This window comes from Callospermophilus lateralis, chromosome 2 (genome assembly GCF_048772815.1).
Source record: "Callospermophilus lateralis isolate mCalLat2 chromosome 2, mCalLat2.hap1, whole genome shotgun sequence".
NCBI lineage: Eukaryota > Metazoa > Chordata > Mammalia > Rodentia > Sciuridae > Callospermophilus > Callospermophilus lateralis.
In genome coordinates this window covers 101,955,663-101,980,919 of record NC_135306.1, presented here as the reverse complement: position 1 = coordinate 101,980,919, position 25,257 = coordinate 101,955,663, and the positions used below count along the sequence as shown (strand labels likewise).

Sequence of the window (25,257 nt, the reverse complement as noted above, 5' to 3'; positions counted from 1 at the left end):
AGAAAGGGGAATTTAATGTACTTTCCTGTGCCTTCAATTCTCAGTCTACTGCAGGGGAATACCCATTTCAGTTTTTCCTGGCTTATTTTGTTCTCAAATCCCTTTCTTTGGAATTTTCTTCTCTTTAAATTGGTTACTTTAAAAATTTTGCATTGTAAAATTTATACTAGCTTTTACTTGCCCCCTTTTTACACATTAAGAACAAGAAAGTTGCTAGAACTAAGCTAGGCATGCTAGAACTAAGCTAGGCAAATGGTCTCATCCTTCAAAGTTAAGGCTGAATTAAAGTACTGTTTTGAAGTCTATTCACCCACAAGGCAAAACTGGTTATCCTGATATTACCTCAGATTCTCCCCAGATTACTTTATTCCAGTACTCTTCCACCTCCCTTAATGTGTGGCCACTTTTCATGGCTCTCCCCTCCAACACAAAATCCCTGTTCACCACAGCTGTTGATAGTAGGCACTCGGTCCTTATAGTATAGGTCCCGCATTCCAAAGTTGAGAAATCTGGAGCCTCCTTGGTCTTTTCGGGCTGCCAGGCCAGGTGCTCAGAGATCACAGGCTGGTGGGTTTCCGCAGACAATTTATGGCCTTTCCAGGCCCAGAGCGGCGGGGACCTCAGCCAGGAGGCGCAGCCCACCGTGGGCGCGCTGTGGGGATGGAGGCGTCGGCCCTGCCCCAGAGCGCCCGAAGCAGCGCAGCGGAGCCCCAAACACCGAATGTCATTTCACACGGACCGAGAGATCAATTCGCTGGTCGGTTCGTCAATCTTTTCAGCCAGGATCTGCTCCACACCTCTAAGGAACCCAGGCTAGGCCAGCTCGGAACTGGCAAGAGGGACTACACCGCGCAGGTGTTTTGGAGCCGCCAATCTTCAGAGGGACGCGGGAACGCGCGTCGTCCTGCTTTACGGCAAGGGTGCGCGCGTTTGCGGCAGCGTGACGCAAACAAATTTTGGCGGGAAAAGCGCTGCATTTGGATTCCTGTGGTGGCGGGCAAAGGACAGCTTGGTGAGGAGGGGTGGCCGGTAGGGCGAAAAAGGGGTCTGGAGAAGGAGTTAGGAGTCTAGATTAGTGAGGAGGAGCACGGTGAGATAATGGTACTATTGAGCGGAGGGGATGGGAGATCCTCCAGCGGAGGGGCGGTTTTGGAGAGTGGAGGAGTGTGGTACTACGGGGTCCTCATTGTAAAGGGTGTGGGGGGGAAGGGGAGGCTACCTTTCTGCTAGCTGGGGACCTCAGAAGTTTGGGCGCCGTCCTGGGTCCCAGCCCTTCCTTCCGCTTCTACGGGCAGTTTGGCCCCGCCCCTGGCTCCTCCCGGCCTTTGGGACGGGTGGGGTGGGGGTGGGAATTGGAACTGTGCAAGTGGGGAGGAGGGGCTGCAATAGCTGCAGTTATTCCAACCCCTCTTCTAGCCCACATCCCCGTACTCTCTTCCCCAGACTCCCACCACTTCTACCCGCTTCCCCAGTCATTCACCCGAAAGCATCCGTCTTCCCACTTCTCACCGCAACTTTTAAATTTCCCGTGAGGCCTGAGGAGGGCAGAGTTTCAGCCCTCGGTGTGCAAGGGAATGGGGATTGCGATTTCGGCAACCAAATGCCTAAACTTAGAATACTTGTTTGGGGTTTAAAGACTTGGATAAATGTGAATGAGATGTAAGGGGAAACCAAGCTGTTGTGAGGGATCATGGCAGGAAGCAGAGCGCGGTGGCTTTACAGGTGATCTGAGCTTATGCTCGTTCCTTATTTTTCGGGTTCCTGCCTTTTACAGCCGTGGTGCTCTGTGGAGTCATGGCAGTGCCCTTTGTGGAAGACTGGGACTTGGTGCAAACCCTAGGAGAAGGTGCCTACGGAGAGTGAGTTTGAATCCGAATATTATCTTGCTTTCACGCTTGCTTTAGTTTTCTATTGTTTTGTCTTAGTATGTATTTGTTGTTTTGGGCTTGTTTTTTCCAATACGTGGCGCTTTAGAGATCAGATCTTTGCAAACCAAGACTTTTAGCAAGTGAAATTGCACAATTTTTGTAAGGATTAATATTTCTGATTATTTTTTCTTTTTTTCTTTTTCTTTATCAAGAGCTGCAAAAGATCTGTTGAGATTATTGTTTCCTCAAACAACCACATAGTCTTGGGCTTTAAGAATAGTGGCTAAATGAACAAATGAGCAGACTTTGCGGATGGCCTGCCTGGTTTCAGATCTTAAATCTGTCGCATACTGGGCTTGTTTTGTGGACTTAGATGAGCATACCAATGTTGTATGTCTCCGTTTTCCTCATTTATATAAGATGAGAATAATAGTACCTACTCCAAAGGTGCTTAGTACTTTTATCACAGTCATATGTAGCATGAGATTAATAAATGTTAGGTAATGCTATTAAAATTATGTGAATAGAACTAGTATATATGTGGACTAGAATTGCTATTATCCCAATTTAGCTTACTTTTTCAAGCATTTTTTAAATGACTTGCATGTACAGCATAACGACTTCTTTGGAGTAATAGCCATAGTAATTCACCTTTCAGAAAGGACCAGTATCTGTTGAAAATATGGCAGAAACCATTTCCTTGGTTTCCTTGGTGGAGAAAGTAGTAAAGATAAAACAATTTTGGATTTGTCATGTTTAATCTTTTGAAGCTCTAAAAGATAATTCAAATGTCTACAATGTTATAACTCTTGTTTTCCTTTTTTTAGAGTTCAACTTGCTGTGAATAGAATTACAGAAGAAGCAGTTGCAGTGAAGATTGTAGATATGAAGCGTGCCATAGATTGTCCAGAAAACATTAAGAAAGAGATCTGTATCAATAAAATGTTAAATCATGAAAATGTAGTGAAATTCTACGGTCACAGGAGAGAAGGAAATATCCAGTATCTATTTCTGGAGTACTGTAGTGGGGGAGAGCTTTTTGATAGAATAGGTATGGAAACAATTTAAGATACTTATTCTACTAAATAAGTTTCTAAGTTTGTTTTTTAATATTGAATAGCTAGTCCCTCATTTTCCCCTTAAGTTTTTCCAATATTGAAATTGAAGTAAAAATTCCCTTTTTTTTTGGCTAATTTTACTAATATATGAAAACATATAGTATCAATGAAAGAAAACTGTCCTTAAGTTATAAGTAATTTTTTCAGGATTGCTGAATTATGTAATTTAAAATGATAAACTGTAGTTTGATGATGAAGTATAAATGCATAATAAGCTGAGCTCAGTGGCACATGCCTGTAATCCCAGTTAATCAGGAAACAGAGGCAGGAAGATGGCAAGTTCAAAGCCAGATTATGCAACCTTGCAAGACCCTGTTTAAAAGAATAAAACCCAGTATCACAAAATAAATAAATAAAACAATAAAAAGGACTGCAGATCTAGCTCATTGATAGAGTGTCCCTGGATTCAATCTTCAGTACCCCCAAAACAAAACAACAAAAACCAGTGTATTGTTTGCCTGTATAGTTTTTTTCTTTGTAGATATTCTGTTTACATGATTATTGCATACATTTACAGGTCCAAAATAATATCATATTGTTATTTTTCCCCCTTATTTATTGAAGTGAAATGATGGCTTTATATACATATCAAGTAAATTGTTTGCTACTTAAGTGTTCTGTGCAAACTCAAATGATTGATGTTGCAAAATGCTGAGAAGTACATAAAATATATGCTGTGGGTCTAAGTTTATTATTTGCAGCTATTTTATTAGTAGTTAAAAACTGCTTATTTAAATCTCTAATGGGAATCTCAGGAGAGAACTGAGGGCAAAAGAAATCATGAGTTAGTGAGAAATAAAAATATAAAAGGTAAAAGATAACTGATAATAGAAGCTCTCTTAATAAGACTGTTTCCTGAAGGAACTTTGTAAACATTCAGTGTAAGGGATTTTATAAAGTTTAAATCTGTTAAAAAATTTAGTGAAATAGGTTTAGATTGTTTTAGGCTTTCACATTGATAATTATATTTCAGAAATGGGAAAAATACTAACAGCATTTAGAAATAATAGGGCAGAATTTAAAAGATACCAAGTAAATATTAATGTAAGAGTAAAATAGGAGCTTTCATAGCATGTAGTATGTTCCTGATTTGGATGATAGCTTTATTTCTTTGTAATGTTCCCATGATAGTAGTTTGTTTTTACTCTTTAACAGATTGGAAAATGTTGGTTATTAAGTACTGTATTGTTAAATGTACTTAATCTTAGTATAAGATTGCTAAATTATAATCACAAATGTCTAAAATCAGATTAAGAAACTATATGTTCAATGCCTGGTTGTATTTATCTAATAAACTAACTTTTGTAATTAATTCTTTCAGAACCAGACATAGGTATGCCTGAACAAGATGCTCAGAGATTTTTTCATCAACTCATGGCAGGGGTGGTAGGTATAATTATATCTTTTCCTTTTATTTAAAATTAGTACAAATAGTAAGTTGCTAAATTCTGGTGTGTTTCTCTATTTCCCTGTAGGTTTATCTTCATGGCATTGGAATAACTCACAGGGACATTAAACCAGAAAATCTCCTTTTGGACGAAAGGGGTAAGTTTAATATTTTGTTACTACTAATTTTAAGACAGCCATTCAAGTCAGAACGAAAATCTGAGAAGCCAAGTTTTTCATGATATAGTTGTGGATGAGAAGTCTTCCCTAGATCCAGGGTAGTTTACTAAAGATGAATAAAAATAAGGATGCTTGAAAACAACTTTTTAAATGAATTAATAAAGGTAAGCTTCTATTGTAATGCCTGAGACTTTAGCCATGAACTGTTCACCCTTTTTATCTATGACTTGCATAATATGCAAGAATTTTTTTTTTTTTTTTTTTTTTTTAATGGATGTCATAAAACTGAGGGGATGAATAGTGAAAATGCTATTTTACAGAGTCAGGATCAAAAAGATGAGGCAGTGATTTATGTCTGTTATGTTTAAGGCTGCATTCCTAACATTAGAGTAGTTCCTTGCAAATAGTAGATTTTTAAAAATAACCATTAAATAAATTAATCTAGCAGACTAGAGAGGTGGGCTTAATCTTAACAAGTTATTTTTTGATAGGAAAAGATCTGAAATCTACTATTTGGATTGAAAAAAATTAACCAACCATAATTAAATAGCTTGTTCTTGGCAGTTAACAGTTTTTAAAAGACATTTACCGGGCATTAAACTTGGTATTAGTCACCTGTGTGATTTATTCACCTTATGTAAGAAAACTAAGGTGATATAGTGCCCGGAATGAGGAAAGTAGTGGTCCAGTATTACTCTGGTGAGACTTCTCTGGAAATAGTTTCCCGGGGCCACATTGTAAGAGATGTATAGATCACTGATGTACTTTTATAGGAAAGTGAACAAATGAAGAGCTGTGAACTATGCAAAATAAGAAATTATTGCGGGAACTCAGGGAAACTTGCTAATTGTTAAATATGGTTCTTCAGAACCTGTGTGTGAAAACTGTTTAGAAGTAATTTGAATTAGCACAGGGATGATGTTCAACAATGGATCTGTGCAAAAAAAGCCTGGGTTGCTTTGGCATGTAGTGAGTTTATAACATTGAACAGTGGAGTATTAATTATCAAGGATATTATAAAGGGAATTTAAACATTGCTTGTCTAACACTGTGCTTAAGTTATTTAGCTTTCTACAAGTCATTTCACAAGTCACATAGCAGTATTTTAGATAATCAGAAAATTTAGTGTATGATAAAAAGGAAACTTTGGATGATTTGTTGATGAATCCTGAGAGGTGAGCACACAGCACAATCTGAGGATTCTCATGCTTCTGTTTTCATGCTGTTCCCATTACTTGCTGAATGGTAATAGCCTTGATGATGTTAAATTCCATTCCTCCCCTTCCTCATACAAAGCAAGTCCTTTTTGAATTAAATGCAGGTTTCAAGATACACAAAACACCCTGGAAAAGGATTACGTGTCTCTAAATATGAAAGGCAATATAGGATAGTGTTAAGAGCTTGAACTTTGGAGTCATTTGAACCTAGGTTTAATCTAGGCCACCTCATTCTAGACATGTGGCCTTAGGTAAGTTGCTTAACTTCTCTCTGCCTCACTTTTCTTATTTATAAAATGGGGATAATAGGAGAATCTATCTGAGTTATGAGGATAAAGGATACAAACATCATGTGTTTTTGTAGAAGTATGTACCTGGAATGTATAAAACAAATATTTATACCTGTGTTATACATATACACATACATTTTAAAAATACATAAATGTGGGGGTTGTGGCTCGGTGGTGGAATGCTTGCCTTGCATGTGTGAGACACTGGGTTCAATCCTTAGCACTACATAAAATAAATAAATAAAATAAAGGTACTGTGTCCGTCTACAACTAAAAAGAAGTGTATTACAAAAAATGCATACGTGTGTATATTTTTGTTATAAATAGTAGGTACCTATTATATAGTTGATGCTGAAAAAATGGTAGCTATTATTACTATGTAAAATTAATTTACATTAAAGCATAGGTTATATGCTTTCTTCCTATATGCATGTGGGTTTCATTTTTTTTACCGTTTTAAATTGTGTTTATGTAGTATAAAAAGTAATTTTATTTAAAACTTAATTCAGTGCCCCCAAATTTTCATAATATAAATTACATATTATAATAAAGTGTAATGAACACCTGTCTGCCTACATGGCTTAAAAATAAATTAGTACTTAAGAATGCTCACAGGTCTCTTGTTTAATAGAAAAATTGCAAACAACTCACAGGTCTATCAGCAATAAGAAAGTCTGAAATGGATAATTTGTAGCTGCAAACAATGACATAGCTGGATTTCAAGAATATAAGGCCATAGAGCAAAAACTAAACTAAAAGAATTGATATGCTCTTTTTATATGAAATTAAAAAATATATAAAACCAATTATATTGTTGAAGTATGCAAACAGGGCAAAACATAGAAACAAAAGCAAGGGCATAATAAAATTCAGAATGGTGGTTGTCAGAAGGTAGGAGAGGGAATGGGTGTGTCCTTTTTCTTGGGTGTTAGGTGAGTGGTATTGTTCTTGTATAATATGTATTTTGTTTCTGTTCAGTATATAACTAATAATCTTTTAAAACAGAAATACAATGTTACCAGTATTTGAAGTCTTTCTGTATTCACTCACAAATATACTCTTCCTTTATTTTTGTCAGAACTATACTTGTAAATTTTGAATATATGACTTGTATTTCTCTAATCTAACCGAGTATTAGATTGCAAACAAAATAAAACAACAAAATTCAAGATAATCTATTAGTATTTTATGGTAATCTGTTAGTATTTTAATTGATTACCACTTGGAACTCAGTCTCAGTGATTTATCCAAATTGTACCATAGATAGCTATTAAAAAAATATAGCTGGGCATAGTGTCATGTCACTTGTAATCCTAGCGGCTCTGAAGACTGAGGCAGGAGAATCTTGAGTTCAAAGCCAGCTTCAGCAACAGCAAGGTGATAAAGTAACTCAGTGAGACCCTGTCTCTAAATAGAATACAAAATAGGGCTGGGAATGTGGCTCAGTATTCCAGTGTCCCTGGGTTCAATCTCAGGTATCCCCCACCCCCTCCAAAGAAAATCACAGTATTTACCTCCTGGAGTCAAATACAAGTAAGTATTAATGGCTTACATTAAATTGGGTATATGTCCTTGATTTTTAAAGAATCAAAGAATAGAGAAATGATGACTTATATAACTGTGCATAGGCTTAATACAAAAATTGGATCATGTTATAATTTTTGCTATAACACTAGCCTATTCCCAACTTATATCCTGTTCCATATTAGTACACCTTGTTTTTCTTTTTTTTTTCTTAATAACTACTTATTGTATACATGTTTTATAAGCTTTTACCATTTATGGTGTGCATTTAAGTTATTTACAAATAACGTTGCTATTTCTGTGGATATGTTCCTAGAAGTGGGTATTACTAGCTGAAAGAGAAAAATTTTTTTGAATCTTTGGCTGGATTGCCCTCTGAAAAACTTACAACCATTGACAACCTCTAATAACAGGGCCTTCCAAAGCTCCTAAGACTAGGATAGAATTCTTTTCTGTAAGAGCCTGTCATGTTCTATATTTTTATAACTTTCTTGGCCATTATCTATTGTTAGTCTACCTCATTGATTTGTTCATTACCTGCGTTGGCTCGAACAGTGTCTGTTATGTGGATACAGTAGACATTCACTAAGTGTAAAAGTCCTACCTGCAGTTTTTATGTGCTGGAGATGGGAAGATTAGCATGGAAGTTTATTTTTTTTTTAATACAGTTCCTCCTCTTTTTCTCAACATAGCTACTTCGACAAGAAGTTCTCATGGATTCTGGATCTTTATAGTTTGTTATGTCTTTACATATATATTCTTCTTGCCAATTGATTTTGTTTGCTGCTGAGAGTGTGCCTCCTATTTTACTATGCCTCATTCTTGCCTTCTATACCACTCATTGAAGGGCTTTTCTCTGCTTTCAGCCCAAGTTTGGAGTGTTCTTTACCAGAAGAATAGCCCCTTTTAACTCCAGTATCTTTCTTTAACCTGGTCCAAACTGTTTGGTGTGTTGGTGACAGTTTTCTTAAGTTAATATCAAAGATGAGGGCCTTTTCCAAGTTTAGTCTAGATGATTATGTCTTTAATTTTTCTTAAAAAAATTTTTTTGTTGTTGTTTATTTTGGTCATGTAAGGTAAAGAAATTCTACAAATCAGGTAATGTATTCAGTAAAACTTAATTCTAATATATCTATTTGCAAATTGTTTTTATCCAGTGCCATTCTTTTTTTTTTTTTTCTTTTGGTTTAGATAACCTCAAAATCTCTGACTTTGGCTTGGCAACAGTGTTTCGGCATAATAACCGTGAACGTTTATTGAACAAGATGTGTGGTACTTTACCTTATGTTGCTCCAGAACTTCTGAAGAGAAAAGAATTTCATGCAGAACCAGTTGATGTTTGGTCCTGTGGAATAGTGCTTACTGCAATGTTGGCTGGAGGTAATAGTTATTTAGTCATGATAAAACTTTTGGTTTATGACTTTGTGGGTTGGTGCAATGCCTGTAATCCCTCTGGAAGGCTAAGGCAGGAAGATTGCAAGTTTGAGGTCAGTCTCATCAACTTAGTGAAATCTTGTCTCAAAATTAACAAACAAATGATCTGTGGATGTGACTCAATGGTTAAGCACCCCTGGGTTCAATCCCTGTTATCAAAATGAACAAACAAAAAACTTCTGGCTTGGTATAGTCAGATTTGCTATACCAAAATAAATGAAATAAAATACTATTAAAATAATAGTATTTTAATACTGTCTTAATCAGTTTGGGTTGCTATAACAAAGTACCGTAGACTGGGTGGCTTATAAATAACAAAGATTTATTTCTCACAAAGCCTGGAATGAAGGTGCCAGCATATTCTGGTAAAGATCCTCTTCTTGGCTTTCAAGTAATCAGCTGATTATGTCCTCATATGATGCAGAGCAGAGAAAACAGAAGCTCTCTGTGTTTTCATAACAACAATGATCCCATGAGGATCATGAGGGATCCTACCCTCATGAACCCAATCCCTGCCCAAAAAGAGCTGACCTCTAAGTACCATCACATTGTGGGTTACAATTTCAACATGAATTTTGAGGTGGAAACAAATATTTAATCACTGCAAGTAGTAACTTATTCATAACTAACTTGTAATCCCCAAAGTTTTAAAAAATGTGGTATGTGTATCTATTAAATGAAAAGTCAAAATAGCTATCTCTTTAAAAGTCATGTAAATGTTTTTTGGTGATACTAGGAATTAAACCCAGGCAATCACTACCACTGAAGAACATTCCCAGACCTTTTTTAATATTTTATCTTGAGACAGGGTCTCTTTAAATTGCCGGTCTGGCCTTGAATTTGTGATGCTGCTTCAGCCTTCCTACTAGCTGGGATTATAGGCTTATGCCACTGTGCCATGCTTCATGTAAGTACTTTTGAAAGAGTAGGATAAGAAGTGGCTCGTCTTTTCTTTAAAGTGCCTGTGAAGCTTCTACAAAACTTCTTTTCCCATTTTGTAAGACATTGAGTTAATCTGAAGGAAATTTTATATGGATTTGTAATGATTATTTTTCCTTGAAATTTTTACAGTATAATTTTGTTAATATGAGGGAATTGTACCTTGTTTTATTTTAGAATTGCCATGGGACCAGCCCAGTGACAGTTGCCAGGAATATTCTGATTGGAAAGAAAAAAAGACATACCTCAACCCTTGGAAAAAAATTGATTCTGCTCCTCTAGGTAACTGGGTTATCTTGATTGATACAGATTTCTTAGATTTAAGTCTTGTGCTATTTGAATTTTTCTTAACATTTTTTTTTATAACTTTTTTTTTTTTTTTTTTTTTTTTTGGTGGTGCTGGGTATTGAACCTAGGGCCTTGTGTATGTGAAGCAGGCACTCTATCAACTGAACTATACCCCCCAGCCCCTCTGCTATAACATTTTAATAATTAAATAAATAACCTATGATCCTCGTAAGTTAGGAAATATAAATAAAAATGAAAAAAAGCCTATAATTCCTTCACTTAGATATAGCATTTTATAGATATTCTGTGTGCTTCTGTGCTTTGCTGTAAATACTTTTAATGTTTATTACATAAGTTTATATATATATAAAATCAAAAGTTAGATCATACTACAAATAGTATTTCATTACTTGTTCTTTGGTTTTAATATTCTTTGAAAATTTTTCTTTGCCTGTAATTGTAGATCTGTGTCATTGTTTTTAAAGGCTATGATGATATTCTGTTACATGGATGTGCTTTGCTCATTCATTAGAAATTTATTTTGTAAATTTTTACTGTTTTAAAAAAGATCTGAGCTGGGCGTGGTGGCTCATGCCTATAATCCCAATGGTTTGAGAGCCAGGGCAGGAGGATCGTGAGTTCAAAGCCAGTCTCAGCAAAAGTGAGGTGCTAAGCAACTCAGTGAGACCCTGTCACTAAATAAAATACAAAATAGGTCTGGGGATGTGGCTCAGTGGTCAAATGCCCTGAGTTCAATCCCTGGTACCAAAAAACAAACACACACACACATATGATAAGCATCCATGTAACTTAATCTTCACACATATCCTTAAATTATTTATATAAAATAAACCTCCATAAACAAAATTGCAGGGTCAAGGATGTATGTAGATTTGTAAGTATTGAATCATTTTTCCAAATTGCTTTTCAAAAAGTTGATACTATTACAACAGAGTTTTATTTTTATTTTAAATTTAATATTAATGAAGTTGGAACCCTTTTGTCAGTTTTGCCCAGTGCTAGCAAGGAGATTTTCTTAACCTTGAAGGACTTTTCCCAGGGGTGCTCTACCACTGAGCTATATCCCCAACCCTTTTTATTTTCTATTTTGAAACAGGGTCTTTCTGAATTGTCCAGGCTGGCCTCAAACCTGTCATCCTCCTGCCTCAGGCTTCTTAGGCAAGGGTTACAGACATGTATCATCACATCCAGCTTTGACCTTTACATTTGTTACAAATATTTTCTACAATTTATCACTTATTTCTATTTCATTTGATATTTTGACATGTAGAAAATTTTTTATTTTCAAATCTATAATCTAGTTATTTGTGATATCTCACTACATTGTCATATTTGGAAAGGTTTTTTTCTGTCTACTGTTTTTTAAAAAGTCCCCTATGTTTTCATGGCTTCATTTTTACATTTAAATCTTTGGTTCATTAGAAAATAATTTTAATGTTAGGAAATGTATAACTTATTTGTCAAAATAATTAAGATACCTTAGGATTATGGTTGGTTATATTACTCTCTTAAAAAAGTTGTTCATAAGTAAACACATAAAATTGTGCAAATGAGAAAGTAACATGAGAACATGATATGCTGAGTGATGAAATTTGGTGTTAAAAAAATGAATACGAGATTTCTTTATATCTTTTTGTTTATGCCACATGGGGAAAAACATTTCTTTCAGACTCTTATTCTGCTTATTTGCAAATAATTGAGAATTAGATCTGGGAAGAATTTTCTAAAGTGTAGACAACAGCAAAGAAAAAACTATATGACCTTAAATCAGTAATGAGTAACTTTATTCTTTCCCTTCCCCAGAGATAATATTTAGACATAAGAAGGCTAAAAGAGAATGTGTTCTTTAATCCTAAGTTGTAGGCTTTTCTAATATGTATGACTTTTTGTAAATATTGCTTTAATATTTTGCTTTCAGCTCTGCTGCATAAAATTCTAGTTGAGAATCCATCAGTAAGGATTACCATCCCAGACATCAAAAAAGACAGATGGTACAACAAGCCACTCAAGAAAGGTATTAGTTTTAATATATAAACATTTTCTCTGTGAAAGCATGAAAATTCACTATCATAAGTGAACAATACAAGATAGCTGGGGTCTCTTTCCTCATGGAGATTATTATGTCTAATAGGGAGAACAAGTATAAAAAGTAGTTTTGTTTATTAATAACTACAAAGGGGAAAATTGGAGTACTATAGCCCATTGTTTGAATAAATATTAAGGGACAGTGAAGACTTTTTTTCCTGAGGAAAAGACATGAAATTAAAGGGAAGTTAAACAGGCAAGTTGAGTGTCAGAACTGATTCTAAGCAGAGGGAGCAGCATTAGGAAAGTCTTAGTTTAGAAAGTCTGGTGCATTTGAGGAACTTTAAACAAGGTTTGTGTAGCATGGGCCTTGTCTGTCTTCATCCTTGTGTTAACAATCATTAGCACAGTGCAAGGCATGTTGCAGGCACTTGGTAAATTTGAGTAAATGAGTAGGGAAGTGGGAGAGGGAAAGATGATGCTGGTGAGGCAGATAGCAGCCAAGATATGAGAATGAGGCCTTGTGATCTATTTTAAGGATTTTGGACCCTAGCTTAAAGCCATTAGGGTCATATATTTGGTTTTAAAAATCCTTTGGTTTTTTGGTTTTAAAAGATCTACTCTTTTTCATTGTTTTTGATGAATAGAAATAGGCTAAGGGTAGTAGATTAGATGGGAGAAGATGGTAGTTTGGAATAGGTTAGTTGTAATGGTATTAGAGAAGAGAGGTGGATTCCAAAGAAATTTAAGAACAGCTGGTGATTGTTTAGATGTGGGAAATGAAGGGAGATGAACAGTCAAAGGTGACTCTAGTTCTGATAACTCAGGAGGAGGAACAGATTTGGGAAGAAATTTTATTTGATTTTTGAGGAATAGAGTAAAAACTGTTGAGTAGTTTGTGTGTGTGTGTGTGTGTGTGTGTGTGTGTGTGAGAGAGAGAGAGAGAGAGAGAGAGAGAGAAAGGAGAGAGAGAGAGAGAGCACACTTTATTTTATTTTATTTTATTTTCTAATTAATTTTTATTGTAGGTTGTTCAAAACATTACATAGTTCTTGATATATCATATTTCACACTTTGACTCAAGTGGGATATGAACTCCCATTTTTACCCCGTATACAGATTGCAGAATCACATCAGTTGCACAACCATTGATTTACATATTGCCATTCTGGTGTCTGTTGTATTCTGCTGCCTTTCCTATCCTCTACTATCCCCCCTCCCCTCCCCTTTTCTCTCTCTACCTCCTCTACTGTAATTCATTTCTCCCCCTTATATTTTTCCCCCTTTCCCCTCACTTCCTCTTGTATGTAATTTTGTATACCCCTGAGGGTCTCCTTCCATTTACATGCGAGAGAGCACACTTTAAGGCTAGGCTTTAGATATCAATTTTGGGAATTTAAACCATGGTAGTAAAGGAAATTTTAGAGAATTTGAAGGGATGCCAATATTCAAGTTGTAGGTAGAGACCAAGGAAACAGTAATCAGAGAGATGGCAGGAATAACTGGAGAATGTAGAGTAGTGGAGGCCAAGGGAAGAAAGTTCTTGACAATGACAGTTGCTGGTAACTGGACCAAGAACAGGAAGGCTAAATTTTGTCCATTGAATTTCATGATATGGCATTTATTCATGATCTTGGCAAGAATAATTTCTAAATCACATGGATATAACTTCTCTTTGCTCATTAATTATTATTATTTCTTTCACTGCTAATGATCAAACACAGTGCCTCATGCATGCTAGGCAAGCACTCTACCACTGAGCTATACTCATAGGCCTGAAATAGTCCAACATTTTTTTCTTTTTTTTTTTTTTTAATACTAGGGATTGAACCCAGTTCTTGTATATGATAGTCTAGTGCTCTGCCACTGAGTTATGTCCCCCATTATTTTTCCTTATCTTTTAATACTTCCTTCCCCAATCTCATCCTCCGTTAGTAGCAGAACTTCCTATTTCACTGGGAAATAGAACAACGCAGAATGGAATTCACAAGCTCCCACCACGTTCTCCTCCCATCTAACTGCCTCTGTGCTCCTAGACTCTACTGTGTACCCTGTTGCTATGGATAAATTGCTCCACATATGAATCAACACTTGCCTATTCAAAGAGATCTGACAGTTCTTCTCTTTTCCCAAATCACTTCTTTTTCTTCTCCACTGCATCTTATCAGCATACCAACATGCTATTTCTTCCATCATGAAAACAAACAAAAAGTTAAATAAGTAATTCAGTAAGTTAAATAGTAATAAAACTTAAACTCATTAAACTCATTTCTCTCTATCATTCCAGTTTTCTTTTTACAACTGAACATCTCAAAAGATGTTTCTAATTTCTAACACCTCATTGCCAGTTTTAAGGATTTCCATCTACGTTGTTGCCAAACTAATAATCAGTTCTCAGATTTCCTCTTAGTCTGTCTGATCAGCAGCATTTTATGCAATTGGTCATGGCTTCCTCCTTTAAAAACTGTCTTCATTTGACCCCCAAATATTACACTCTCTTTACTTTTATTGGCTACTCTTTTTCAACCTCCCATGATGGTTTTCCTTTATGGACTGAGCCTCCTAATAGTGGAGCAGACCAGGGCTCAACTGATAAACCTGTTTTCTTGTCACATTAACTCCATTATTAATTTTTTTTCAGTCTCAGGGCTTTAAGTAAATCTTTGTACTTATAAATAACCACATTTATGTCAACCTGGACTTTTTCTATGAACTCCAAACTCATTTGCCTAGTATTTCAAATTTCCCTTGAGTTTTAAGAGGCATCTTAAACTTAGAAATGTCCCAAACTGATTTACTGATTGTTCTCCTTCATACCTCCTCCTATCAGAGTCTTTCATATTTTGGTTGATGGTAACTGTGTCATTCTTGCCATACAGATCAGAAACTTTAAAGATAGCTTTTATTATCTTATTTCCTATCCAATCTACGGGGAATTTCTGTTAACCTCTACCTTTAAAAGTTCTCAAATCTGACCACCTTTTATCACCTCCACTGATACCCTGTTAGTTGAAACCACCATGATCCTTTGCCCAAGAGTGTTCTGATTAAAAGGTAAATTAGAGCTGGGTGTGGTTACACACTTTTGTATTACCAGAGACTTGGGAAATTGAAGGAACAGTATTGTAAGTTGCGGACCATCCTTGACAACTTGATGAGACCTGTCTCAAAAAATTTTAAAAAGGGCTGGGGATGTAGCTCAGTTGTAAAGTAGCCCTGGGTTTAATCCCCAGTACTAAAAAGAAAGAAAGAAAGAAAAAGAAAAAAGGTAAGATGTCACTGTCAAAAATGTCACTGTTTTGCTCAAATATTCCAGTGCTTTACTTTTCACTCAGTATATGAGCTAAAAATCTGTTCATTTGACTTGCAAGGTCTTATACAATCTCTCTTTCATTACTTCTCAGACTTAAATCTGCTCTTCCTCTTGGTCCTAGCTGTATTTGTCTTCTCATTATTCTTCAATTACTCCATGTTCACTTTTACTTTATTTTTATAATGACTAATATGACTGGGACCCCCACCCTATGAGACTTACTCATATATATTGTTCTGTCACCTTATTTGGGTATTGACTTCAGTGTCATCTTTTCAGAAAGAAGTTATTGGCCATCCAAGAAAACTTTAAAACTATCCCTTTCTCCCTGCAACCTACTTGTTTGTGTTATTTTCCTTCATTGTGTTCATTACCATTTAACTTACTGGATTTGAACTTATTATTTTACTTCATTTTGTCTCTCTTCAGTAGAGTACAGGATTTAAGAAGTCAATGATTTTTGTCGGTTTTATTCACTGTTAGATACTTAACACCTAAAATAATGCTAGGCACATAGATTTAGTAAAATGTTTGAAAGATAAAAAGGTTGTTTAATTGGTTTGGTGACAGATCCAGTACAGGAAGAGGCTGTAAGTCTTAAAAGAAAGGGAATAAGTAGCAGAGCATCAAGATCTCTGAGGAGGTAGGAGTGTATGGGCTCCTTAGTACAAATGGAGGGTATATTTTGATGGATTCCTTCTGATGGGAGGATGCAGAGGAGGAAAAAAAGATGGGTAAGAATGCAAGTAAATTTGCAGATTTGGTGGTGACATGTTGAGATAATCAAAAGGTTTTACTTTCTCTATGGATGAGAGATGGTATCATATGTTAAGTAATGGGGGGATGGCAGTGGTCCTGGAAATTTCAGAAGAGTATAGAAAGGGAGAGAAGGCTGGAGAAAGGGAGGAAAGGCTGACTAGAGAAACAAATAGGATTGATAGGATTGACTGACAGTGTTGAGGGTCTAGCTAAGGAGTATAACCATGAATCTGTGGGAGCATCATTTTCTTTCTTTAAATGTTTTATTCTTTTTAGTTATACATGACAGTATAATGTATTTTGACATATCATACATACATGGAGTTTAACTTCCCATTCTTGTGGTTATACATAATATGGAGTTGTACTGGTTGTGTATGCACATATGAACATATGCCTGATTCATTCTACTGTCTTTCTTATTTCCATCCATACTCCCTTCCCTTCATCCCCCTTTGTCTAATCCAGTGAACTTCTAACCCCCACCCCTCAACACACCCATTATTGTGAGTCAGCTTCTGCTTATCGGAGAGAACATTTGGCCTTTAGGTTTTGTTATTGGCTTATTTCACTTAGCTTGATAGTAGTCTCCAGTTCCATCCATTTACTGACAAATGCCATAATTTCATTCTTCTGTATGGCTGAGTGTTGTGTATATGTACCATATTTTCTTTATCCATTCATCTGTTGAAGGGCACCTAGGTTGGTTCCATAGATTAACTATGAACTCTTATAAACATTGATGTGGTAGCATCATTTTCTATAAAATGATTATTCTACGCAAAGCTTTTCTTTTTCAGGGCAGCAGAATGTTGGATAGAACAGATTCATAATGTCTGTTGCCATTATCAGAAATTATTCTTCATTTTGAAAAGTTTTTTTTTTCTTTTAGCTAGCTGTCTCTGTCTTTGTAGAATAGTATTGTTATCATAAAAGATGCCATTAAAATTGTGTCCTTAGTATGATACCCCACACTCTGAACATACTTGTGAAGTCTTTGTAAGTTTCTAACTTGACCACATGTCTTACAAAAGCATGTAGGAAGAGCCATTATTTGTTGTATGAGTATTCTGTTCTGTAAATGGTTCTTGATGTCATTTTACTTATTCAAGTTGCCATTTGGGTTAATTAAAAAATAATTCCGTAGAAGACTTAAACCTGGTATTTCTTTTTTTTTTAAGGGGCAAAGAGGCCTCGAGTCACATCTGGTGGTGTGTCAGAGTCTCCTGGTGGATTCTCTAAGCACATTCATTCCAATTTGGACTTCTCTCCCGTAAGCAGTGCTTCTAGGTAAGACTGATAAAAGATTAAGTAGTTATTGAAGTATTCCTCATGAAGAATAATACATGTATATGTGTATTTTTAAAATAATGAATATAATTTTGTCAGTGCAAGAATGGTTGATATAAGAAAAGCCTGGTGGGTTTTACTTAAAAGCATATATTTGGCTGGGTATGGTGGCATAAGCCTGTAGTCAGTCCTAGCTACTCCAGAGGTAGGAGGATAACAAGTTCAAGGCCATCCTGGGCAACATGGCAAGACTCTATCTCAGAAAATTAACTAATTAAAAATTAAAGCTAGGCATGGTGGTGCACACCTGTAATCCCAGTGGCTCAGGAGGGTGAGGCTGAAGATCACAAGTTCAAAGCCAGCCTCAGCAACTTAGAAAGGTAGTAATGAGACCCTGTCTCAAAATAAAAAATAGAGGTCAGGTGGTGGAGAGTAGAAATTCAGTGGATTAGACAAAGGGAATGAAGGGAAGGGGGCTGGGGAATAAGAATAGGAATCCTAGACAATAGAATGGATCTGTCATAACTTTCCTAGTACATATGAATACACTACAGTGAATCTCCACATCATGTACAATCACAAGGCTGGGATCCTAATTAGAATAAGATATACTCCATGTTTGTATAAATATGTCAAAATATACTCTACTGCCATTATATCTAAAAAGAACAAATAAAATTTTAAAAAATAAATAAAAAGGGCTGGGGATGTTGCTCAGTGGTTAAGTGGATTTAATACCTGGTACCAAAAAGAATGAAGAAAAGAATAAAGTCATATACTTAAAAAAAAATTAAAGACATATTTTCCTTTCTCTTAATGTCTTAGTGAAGAAAATGTGAAGTATTCCAGTTCTCAACCAGAACCACGTACAGGGCTTTCCTTGTGGGACACCAGTCCCTCATACATTGATAAACTGGTACAAGGAATCAGTTTTTCCCAACCGGCATGTCCTGATCATATGCTTCTAAATAGTCAGTTACTTGGCACCCCAGGATCCTCACAGGTAAGGGAATTTTCTTTTTTAAGTAAACAATGGTTGTCCTTTATTTTTATTGTCTTGAAGTCTTTTAAAATGTGGAAATCTTAGATATATAGTAGTAATACTTTTGATTTATACATAGTTTTTGGACAAGGAAGAAAGAATGAATTAGAGGACACCTTTATGGAAAAGAATTCTAAATCACAGAAAAAAAAGCTATGTTGTGACTGCTTTTGGTCTTAGTGGGCTTACTCAGCTTTCTGTTTGGCACATAGAACCCTTGGCAACGCCTGGTCAAAAGAATGACACGATTCTTTACCAAATTGGATGCAGACAAATCTTATCAGTGCCTGAAAGAGACTTGTGAGAAACTGGGCTATCAATGGAAAAAGAGTTGTATGAATCAGGTATGTTGATTTTCAAATATCTTTTCCTGCAGAAAATTAAATATGTGAATATAAACTCTCATCATTAGTATCTTCCAAAAGTAGAAAGCAGTTTAATTTGAAAAAGAAAGAGTTGAAATTGGAGGAATTTTCAATAAAATGTTCATGATTTTAAGGAATAATATGTTTTTTTTTTCAAATACCTCTCCAGGTTCATAAAAATATTAATGGACTGAAATAATTGTTTTCTTAAAGGCTATTATGCCTCAATTGTAGATAATCTCATATTTCTTCACATCTCCCCTGATCCCACCTACCAGTTTTTGTTGTGTGTGTTATTATAGCATAATTATAACATTTACTTGTTAGTCTAGTCTATCATTAGGCTTTAAAAAACGTTAATATGACGAAAGACAAGTAGAGGGAGTTAATCTGTATTAACGGATACTAAAGAGGCCTGATAACTAAATGCAAAGAATGCTCTTTCATTAGATCATAGATTTAAAAACAACTTTGAAGGATGTCATTGGAACTATAGGGAGAATTAGAATATGGACTTTATATTAATGTTTTTGTAGCATTGTCAAATGGTGTGATGATATTGTTGTTTGTAAAATGTCCTTATTACAAGAGACATGTAATAAGGTTGTTGAAGTAAGGTTGAAGTAATAACTTAAAAAAATTAAGAAAGGCAAATAGCTATACAAAGACAATCAAACCCACACATACTTAGATAAGGCAAATGAAGGATATATAGTTATTTATCGCACAAATGTTTTTTGTAATTTGGACTGGGCTTAGCTAGGCAAATCTGCCAATCTTGCTTGGCCTTATTCATCTAGCTGTAGTCATTCAGTGGCTTTGCTGTGGCAATCAGTCTAAGATGTCCTCATCGTTATGTTTGTGTCTTGATATTGGTTGTTGGCAAGGAATTTCTTTTCATGTCACTCATCTAGGCCATTGGAACATTCTAAAAGGCTGAAAGTAGAAGTTGTAAGTCCTCTCCAGATCTGTGCCATCTTCTGATTTCTGCCCTAGCTTTTTAGCCACAAACCTAGCCTCTCCTTTTCTCTCTTACATTTTCATAATTTTGTTTTCTAATTACATTTTTATTTTATTTCTTCTTTCAATTGTATTTGGGTAAAATGCTAAATTTCTTTTGTTGCCAAGAGTTAAACACAGAACCCATCCATGTTTATAGTGTTTTTGTTTTGTTTTGTTTTTGGTACTGGGGATTGAACTCGGGGCACTCGACCACTGAGCCACATCCCCAGCCCTATTTTGTATTTTATTTAGAGACAGGGTCTCACTGAGTTGCTTAGTGCCTCAATTTTGCTGAGACTGGCTTTGAAGTTACAATTCTCCTGCCTCAGCCTCCTGAGCCACTGGGATTATAGGTGTGCACCACCATGCTTGGCCTTATAGGGTGTTTTGGCTTGGACATACATGCACATCTATGGGGAATTAGATTTTCACATATTTGATACTATGGGTATGAAACTACCCTGTTTGTTTTTATCAGAAGTGTCACTGACATGAGCATTTGGTTTTTGTTTAATGGCTAATCTTATTTTTTTGCCTCAGGTTACTGTATCAACAACTGATAGGAGAAATAACAAACTGATCTTCAAAGTGAATTTGGTAGAAATGGATGAGAAGATATTGGTTGACTTCCGGCTTTCTAAGGTATTTTTTATATATTTCATTATAGTATTCTTTCTATGGAAATATTTCTATATGGATATATATATATTTTTTTTTTTTTTTGGTGGGGGGGTACCAGGAATTAAACTCAGGGGCACTTGACCATTGAGCCACATCCCCAGCCCTATTTTGTATTTATTTAGAGACAGGATCTCACCGAGTTGCTTAACGCCTTGTTTTTGCTGAGGCTGGCTTTTAACTTAACAATCTTCCTGCCTCAGCTTCCTTAGCTGTTGGGATTACAGGCTAAATGGATTTTTTAAAATGTCAATAGTCTCCCCAGTACAATAGTCTCCCCACTTGCACTTTTGCTTTCTGCAGTTTCAGTTTCTCTCTCTTTTTTTTTTGTTGAGGTCACCCATACCCCAAAAATATTAAATGTAAAGTTCCAGAATTAAATAATTCGTATTTAAATTGAGCATAGTTCTGAGTAGCATGATGAAATCTTGCATTGTTCTACTCCATCCCACCTGGGATAAGACTTATGTATTCAGCATAAAAACCTTAAGTATAGATTTTTATTCATGCCAAATACAGTACTTGTCTGTTACTTATTATCTTTTCTAGTTATCACATTGATTTTCATAGTACTGCAGTGCTTATGTTCAAAGAATGCTTATTTTACTTAATAGTGGCCCAAAGTACAAGGGTAGTATGGTTATACTTGCTCTAGTTTATTACTGATTATATTAATCTCTTACTATGTCTTATTTACAGATTAAACTTTATCATAGGGATGTGTTTGCATGTATACATACAGAAAGAAGAATGCACATGGTGGATATAGTATAGGGTTTCATACTCTCCATGGTTTCAGGGGGTCTTAGAATGTGTGGATAAAAGAGAACTGCTTATTTGGCATTTGTAAATATATGGTAACTTGCTTTGTTCATTCAGTATTATGAACTTAGTTAGATTTTCACATATTTGATACTACTTGTAACTACCCTGTATGTTTTTATCATAGAAGTGTCACTGACATGAGCATATGGTTTTTGTTTAATAACTAATCTTATTTTTTTGCCTCAGGTTACTATATGAATAACTTTTCATTATCTGTTCTTCCAAAACATGATTTTTTGTAATTGATATTTATTATAAAAGTTTTTTTGTTTTTGTAGAAATGTAGATTAATATGAAAATAAAAATAATCCCAAATTATGCTTCTTAGCAGTAATCACCCCTAATATTTTAAAACATTCTGTTTTTTTGGTTTATTTGTAATGTTTAGTTTTTTAATATTATAATTAATAATAAATGTACATCATAATATAATAGATTCTTATTTGATATAGTAATTCTGTGATTGTTTTCCTTATACATTGATTTTTTTTATATATTGATTTTTTTTTTTCCTTTTGGTCACATTTCTGATTATTTCTATTTTTAAAGCTCTTGACATGTAATACCAAAATAGCATTTTTTTCTCTTTCCTGAGATATTGTTGTATGTGGCTCTGAAGAAGGTTGGGAGGGTGTAGTTCACATTTTTTTTGTTTTTTTAAAGTTTTTAAAAAGATATTTATTCTTTAGTTGTAGTTGGACACAATATCTTTAATTTATTTATTTATTATTATGTGTTGCTGAGGATCAAACCCAGGGCCTTGCCCGTGCTAGGTGAGCACTCAACCGCTAAGCCACAACCCCAGCCCTAGTTCACATTTTTTTATATTGAACATTTGCTGCAATACTGTCTTCCAGATCCTTGCTGTGAAATTTAAATTGTGAAGGATTGTATTATACTGAAATCCTTCTCAGAGCTGAATCTGTTGACTTCATTGCCATAGAATAATGATAACACTTGACTGTCCTTGTGTAGTTTATTTCAAGTTTACAAATTCCCACTACCTTTGAAAGCAGTGGTTCAGAGATACTAACCTTTAATACAGGCCTGATGCATTTTCTTGCTCTCTGAGCTCAGTATAGTGGGAATAGTGAAGAGCACAAAATTGGGTCAAAATTATTTATATAGTCATTTCCTCTGCTAGAATATTTGGTTTTTATAAGAGCGCCTGAAAAGTATTGTAGCTGGACATATCTGAGGGTGTTTGTTTCTATTTCCTAGTAAATAATCTTTTTTTTCTTTTGACATTATTTTTATATATCATTCTTGCTATAGGGTGATGGTTTGGAGTTTAAGAGACACTTTCTGAAGATTAAAGGGAAGCTGAATGATGTTGTGAGCAGCCAGAAGGTTTGGCTTCCTGCCACATGATCGATCCATTCTCTCTTGGGATTCCTGGTGAATATAGTGCTGCTATGTTGACATTATTCTTCCTAGAGAAGATTATCCTATTCTGCAAACTGCAAACAATAGTTCCTGAAGAGTTCTCTTCCCCTTTATCCAAACATCTTCCCATTCATTGTATGTTTTGCATACAAATAATAACTATATCTTAATTATCATAATTTGGGGGAAAGGATGGGTAGAATTCACTAGATATTTCTTTAGCAGTGTTTATTATCTGAATTTGAAATCCATCTGGTGAAAACCAGGTTTTGGGATACCTGACTTTATCAGCTCTTATACCAACATAATATTCTATTTTTACTAAAACATTTTGATACATCCAAAAGTCTACTGATTTAATTATAAGGATAAATTTGTAAAGACTAGCCCTTGTGACTTTTGGATACAAAAGTAGATTTATCAGTCTATGAGGTGGAAGCCAGCTTCAAAAAATGTATCTCCAAATCTGTACTTATATTTTCAAAAGGGTCTGACCAGTTATTCAAACCTGTTTTTGAGTTATAACGATTAATTAAAACTGCAAGTCTGTTTTTTTCTGGTGTAGCTAGTAACATATAAAATACTAATTGGTCTTTCAAGAAGTTAAGCATAAACTGTAGTGCTTAACTAACTTTACTCAAAAATTAATGTTGCACATCTTAAGTATTTTCTATATTATTTTCTACTTTCACAGCCGTATTTTAATTCTTTACTATGGAAATAAATTCTATTTTGAAAATGAATATCTAACTCTGTGAACTTATTGGTGAGCCAGGCTTTTAGGTAATAAGGAATAGAACGGGGAGGGAAGAGTATGGAACCTATCAGAAATAGATCAGATTCCTGCTTTCTTTATCTGTTATACTTACTAAAACTTTATTTTTAAAATAAAATTTATATTAACTTCTGAATAAATGGGTTGGGGTCCTGTATTGCTTTTTCCAGATAAATTAAAAAATTAATCAGTATCTCAGTCTGAAGAACATGTAAAGTTTTTATGGTTAGAGTGTATCACATATTAGTATATACTGATATTGTGTTAATGGCAGCATACCCAGAGGAGGAATAAATTTGAATCTATTTTATTTATTTGAACCTATTTAAGAATTAAGCCAATACATTCTCAAGTATGGGAAAATTGCTGTTCTTGAGAATTTGCTGCCAGTCATTATTATCTATTAAAAGTTTTCTTATTTTGAGCTCTTTCCTGAGCTCCTGCCTTTGATAGCCACCACCTTTGACATTTCCACTTGAATGTCTAATAGGCATGTCATGACCAAAAACAGCTTTTGATTTAATTCTTCCAACCGGTTCCCCTTCCAAGTTCTCCCATCTCAATAAATGTTACTTTTTTTTTCATATTAAGGTATTTTTAATTGGTTCCTAATAGTTATACTTTACATTAGGATTTATTTTGACATAAATAATGTTTTACAGTTTGCTCTAGTTAAGTAAGTCCCCAGCACTTTAGCCTTACCCTCTACTTCCTCCTTCCCCCCTGTTCTATTTCCTGTACTAATCTTTTTATTTATTTATATTTTTTAAAAAATTAGTGTCTTAAAAAAATTAGTGTCTTGTGAGTATATATGATGAGATTCACTGTATATTTATATATATGCATTGGAAAATTAGGTCAGATTCATTCACTATTTTTTCTTTTCCTCCCCCTCAATCCCCTTCTCTCCTGATCTTTCTTTTATTTTGATGGACTCCCCCTATTTTTTCTCTTTCTCTCCCTCATCCCTTACTTTCAAATCCTAGTTCCTTAAGCCAAAACCCTAAAAATTATCCTTAACACTTTTTTTCATATTCTATTTTTGATTCAGCAAATCCTCTTTTAATTCAGCAAATATGTTCAAAATATATCCTGTTTCACACTTCTGTACCACTCTAGTTGAATACAGTCATCTTTTTATAGAATCCCTCAGCGTTATTTTTTTGAGAAAGTACTCTTAGATCCTTATAAAAATGTGAATCAGATGTCCCTTCCTTGCCCTCAATTCTCATGTCTTTTTATCACACTTAAAATTCAAGATTCAAAATTATGTGTGAGTTATTCAGCTTTATGTGATTGTCCTGTGACCACTGGTTTCATCTGTTGCTCAGTTGGTTCATTCTGCTCTCACTCCTTCAGCTTGGTGTTCTCACAAGATGGGCATATTCCCTGCTCAGGGACTTTTACTTGCTTTTCCTCTGCCTTGAGCACTTTTACTCCCAGATATTTGTGTGACTTGTGCTTCACTTTGGGTCTCTGCTTAAATGTCATTTTCTCTGCAAAGTCTTTCCCCTAACTTATCTAAAAATAAT

The 25,257-nt window shown here is 35.0% G+C and overlaps 1 protein-coding gene across 1 annotated transcript; it reads left to right on the top strand.

Moving 5' to 3' along the window:
• The first annotated feature begins 1,388 nt into the window (after positions 1 to 1,388).
• On the top strand, positions 1,389 to 23,709 carry Chek1 (checkpoint kinase 1). The gene is made up of 12 exons (XM_076843588.2): positions 1,389 to 1,859; positions 2,696 to 2,919; positions 4,308 to 4,372; positions 4,462 to 4,531; positions 8,775 to 8,963; positions 10,134 to 10,238; positions 12,184 to 12,279; positions 17,544 to 17,652; positions 18,478 to 18,655; positions 18,907 to 19,038; positions 20,602 to 20,703; positions 22,840 to 23,709. The coding sequence occupies exons 1-12, from the start codon at positions 1,795 to 1,797 to the stop codon at positions 22,933 to 22,935; spliced, it is 1,431 nt and encodes a 476-aa protein (XP_076699703.1). The 5' UTR covers positions 1,389 to 1,794; the 3' UTR covers positions 22,936 to 23,709.
• The last annotated feature ends 1,548 nt before the right edge of the window (positions 23,710 to 25,257 follow it).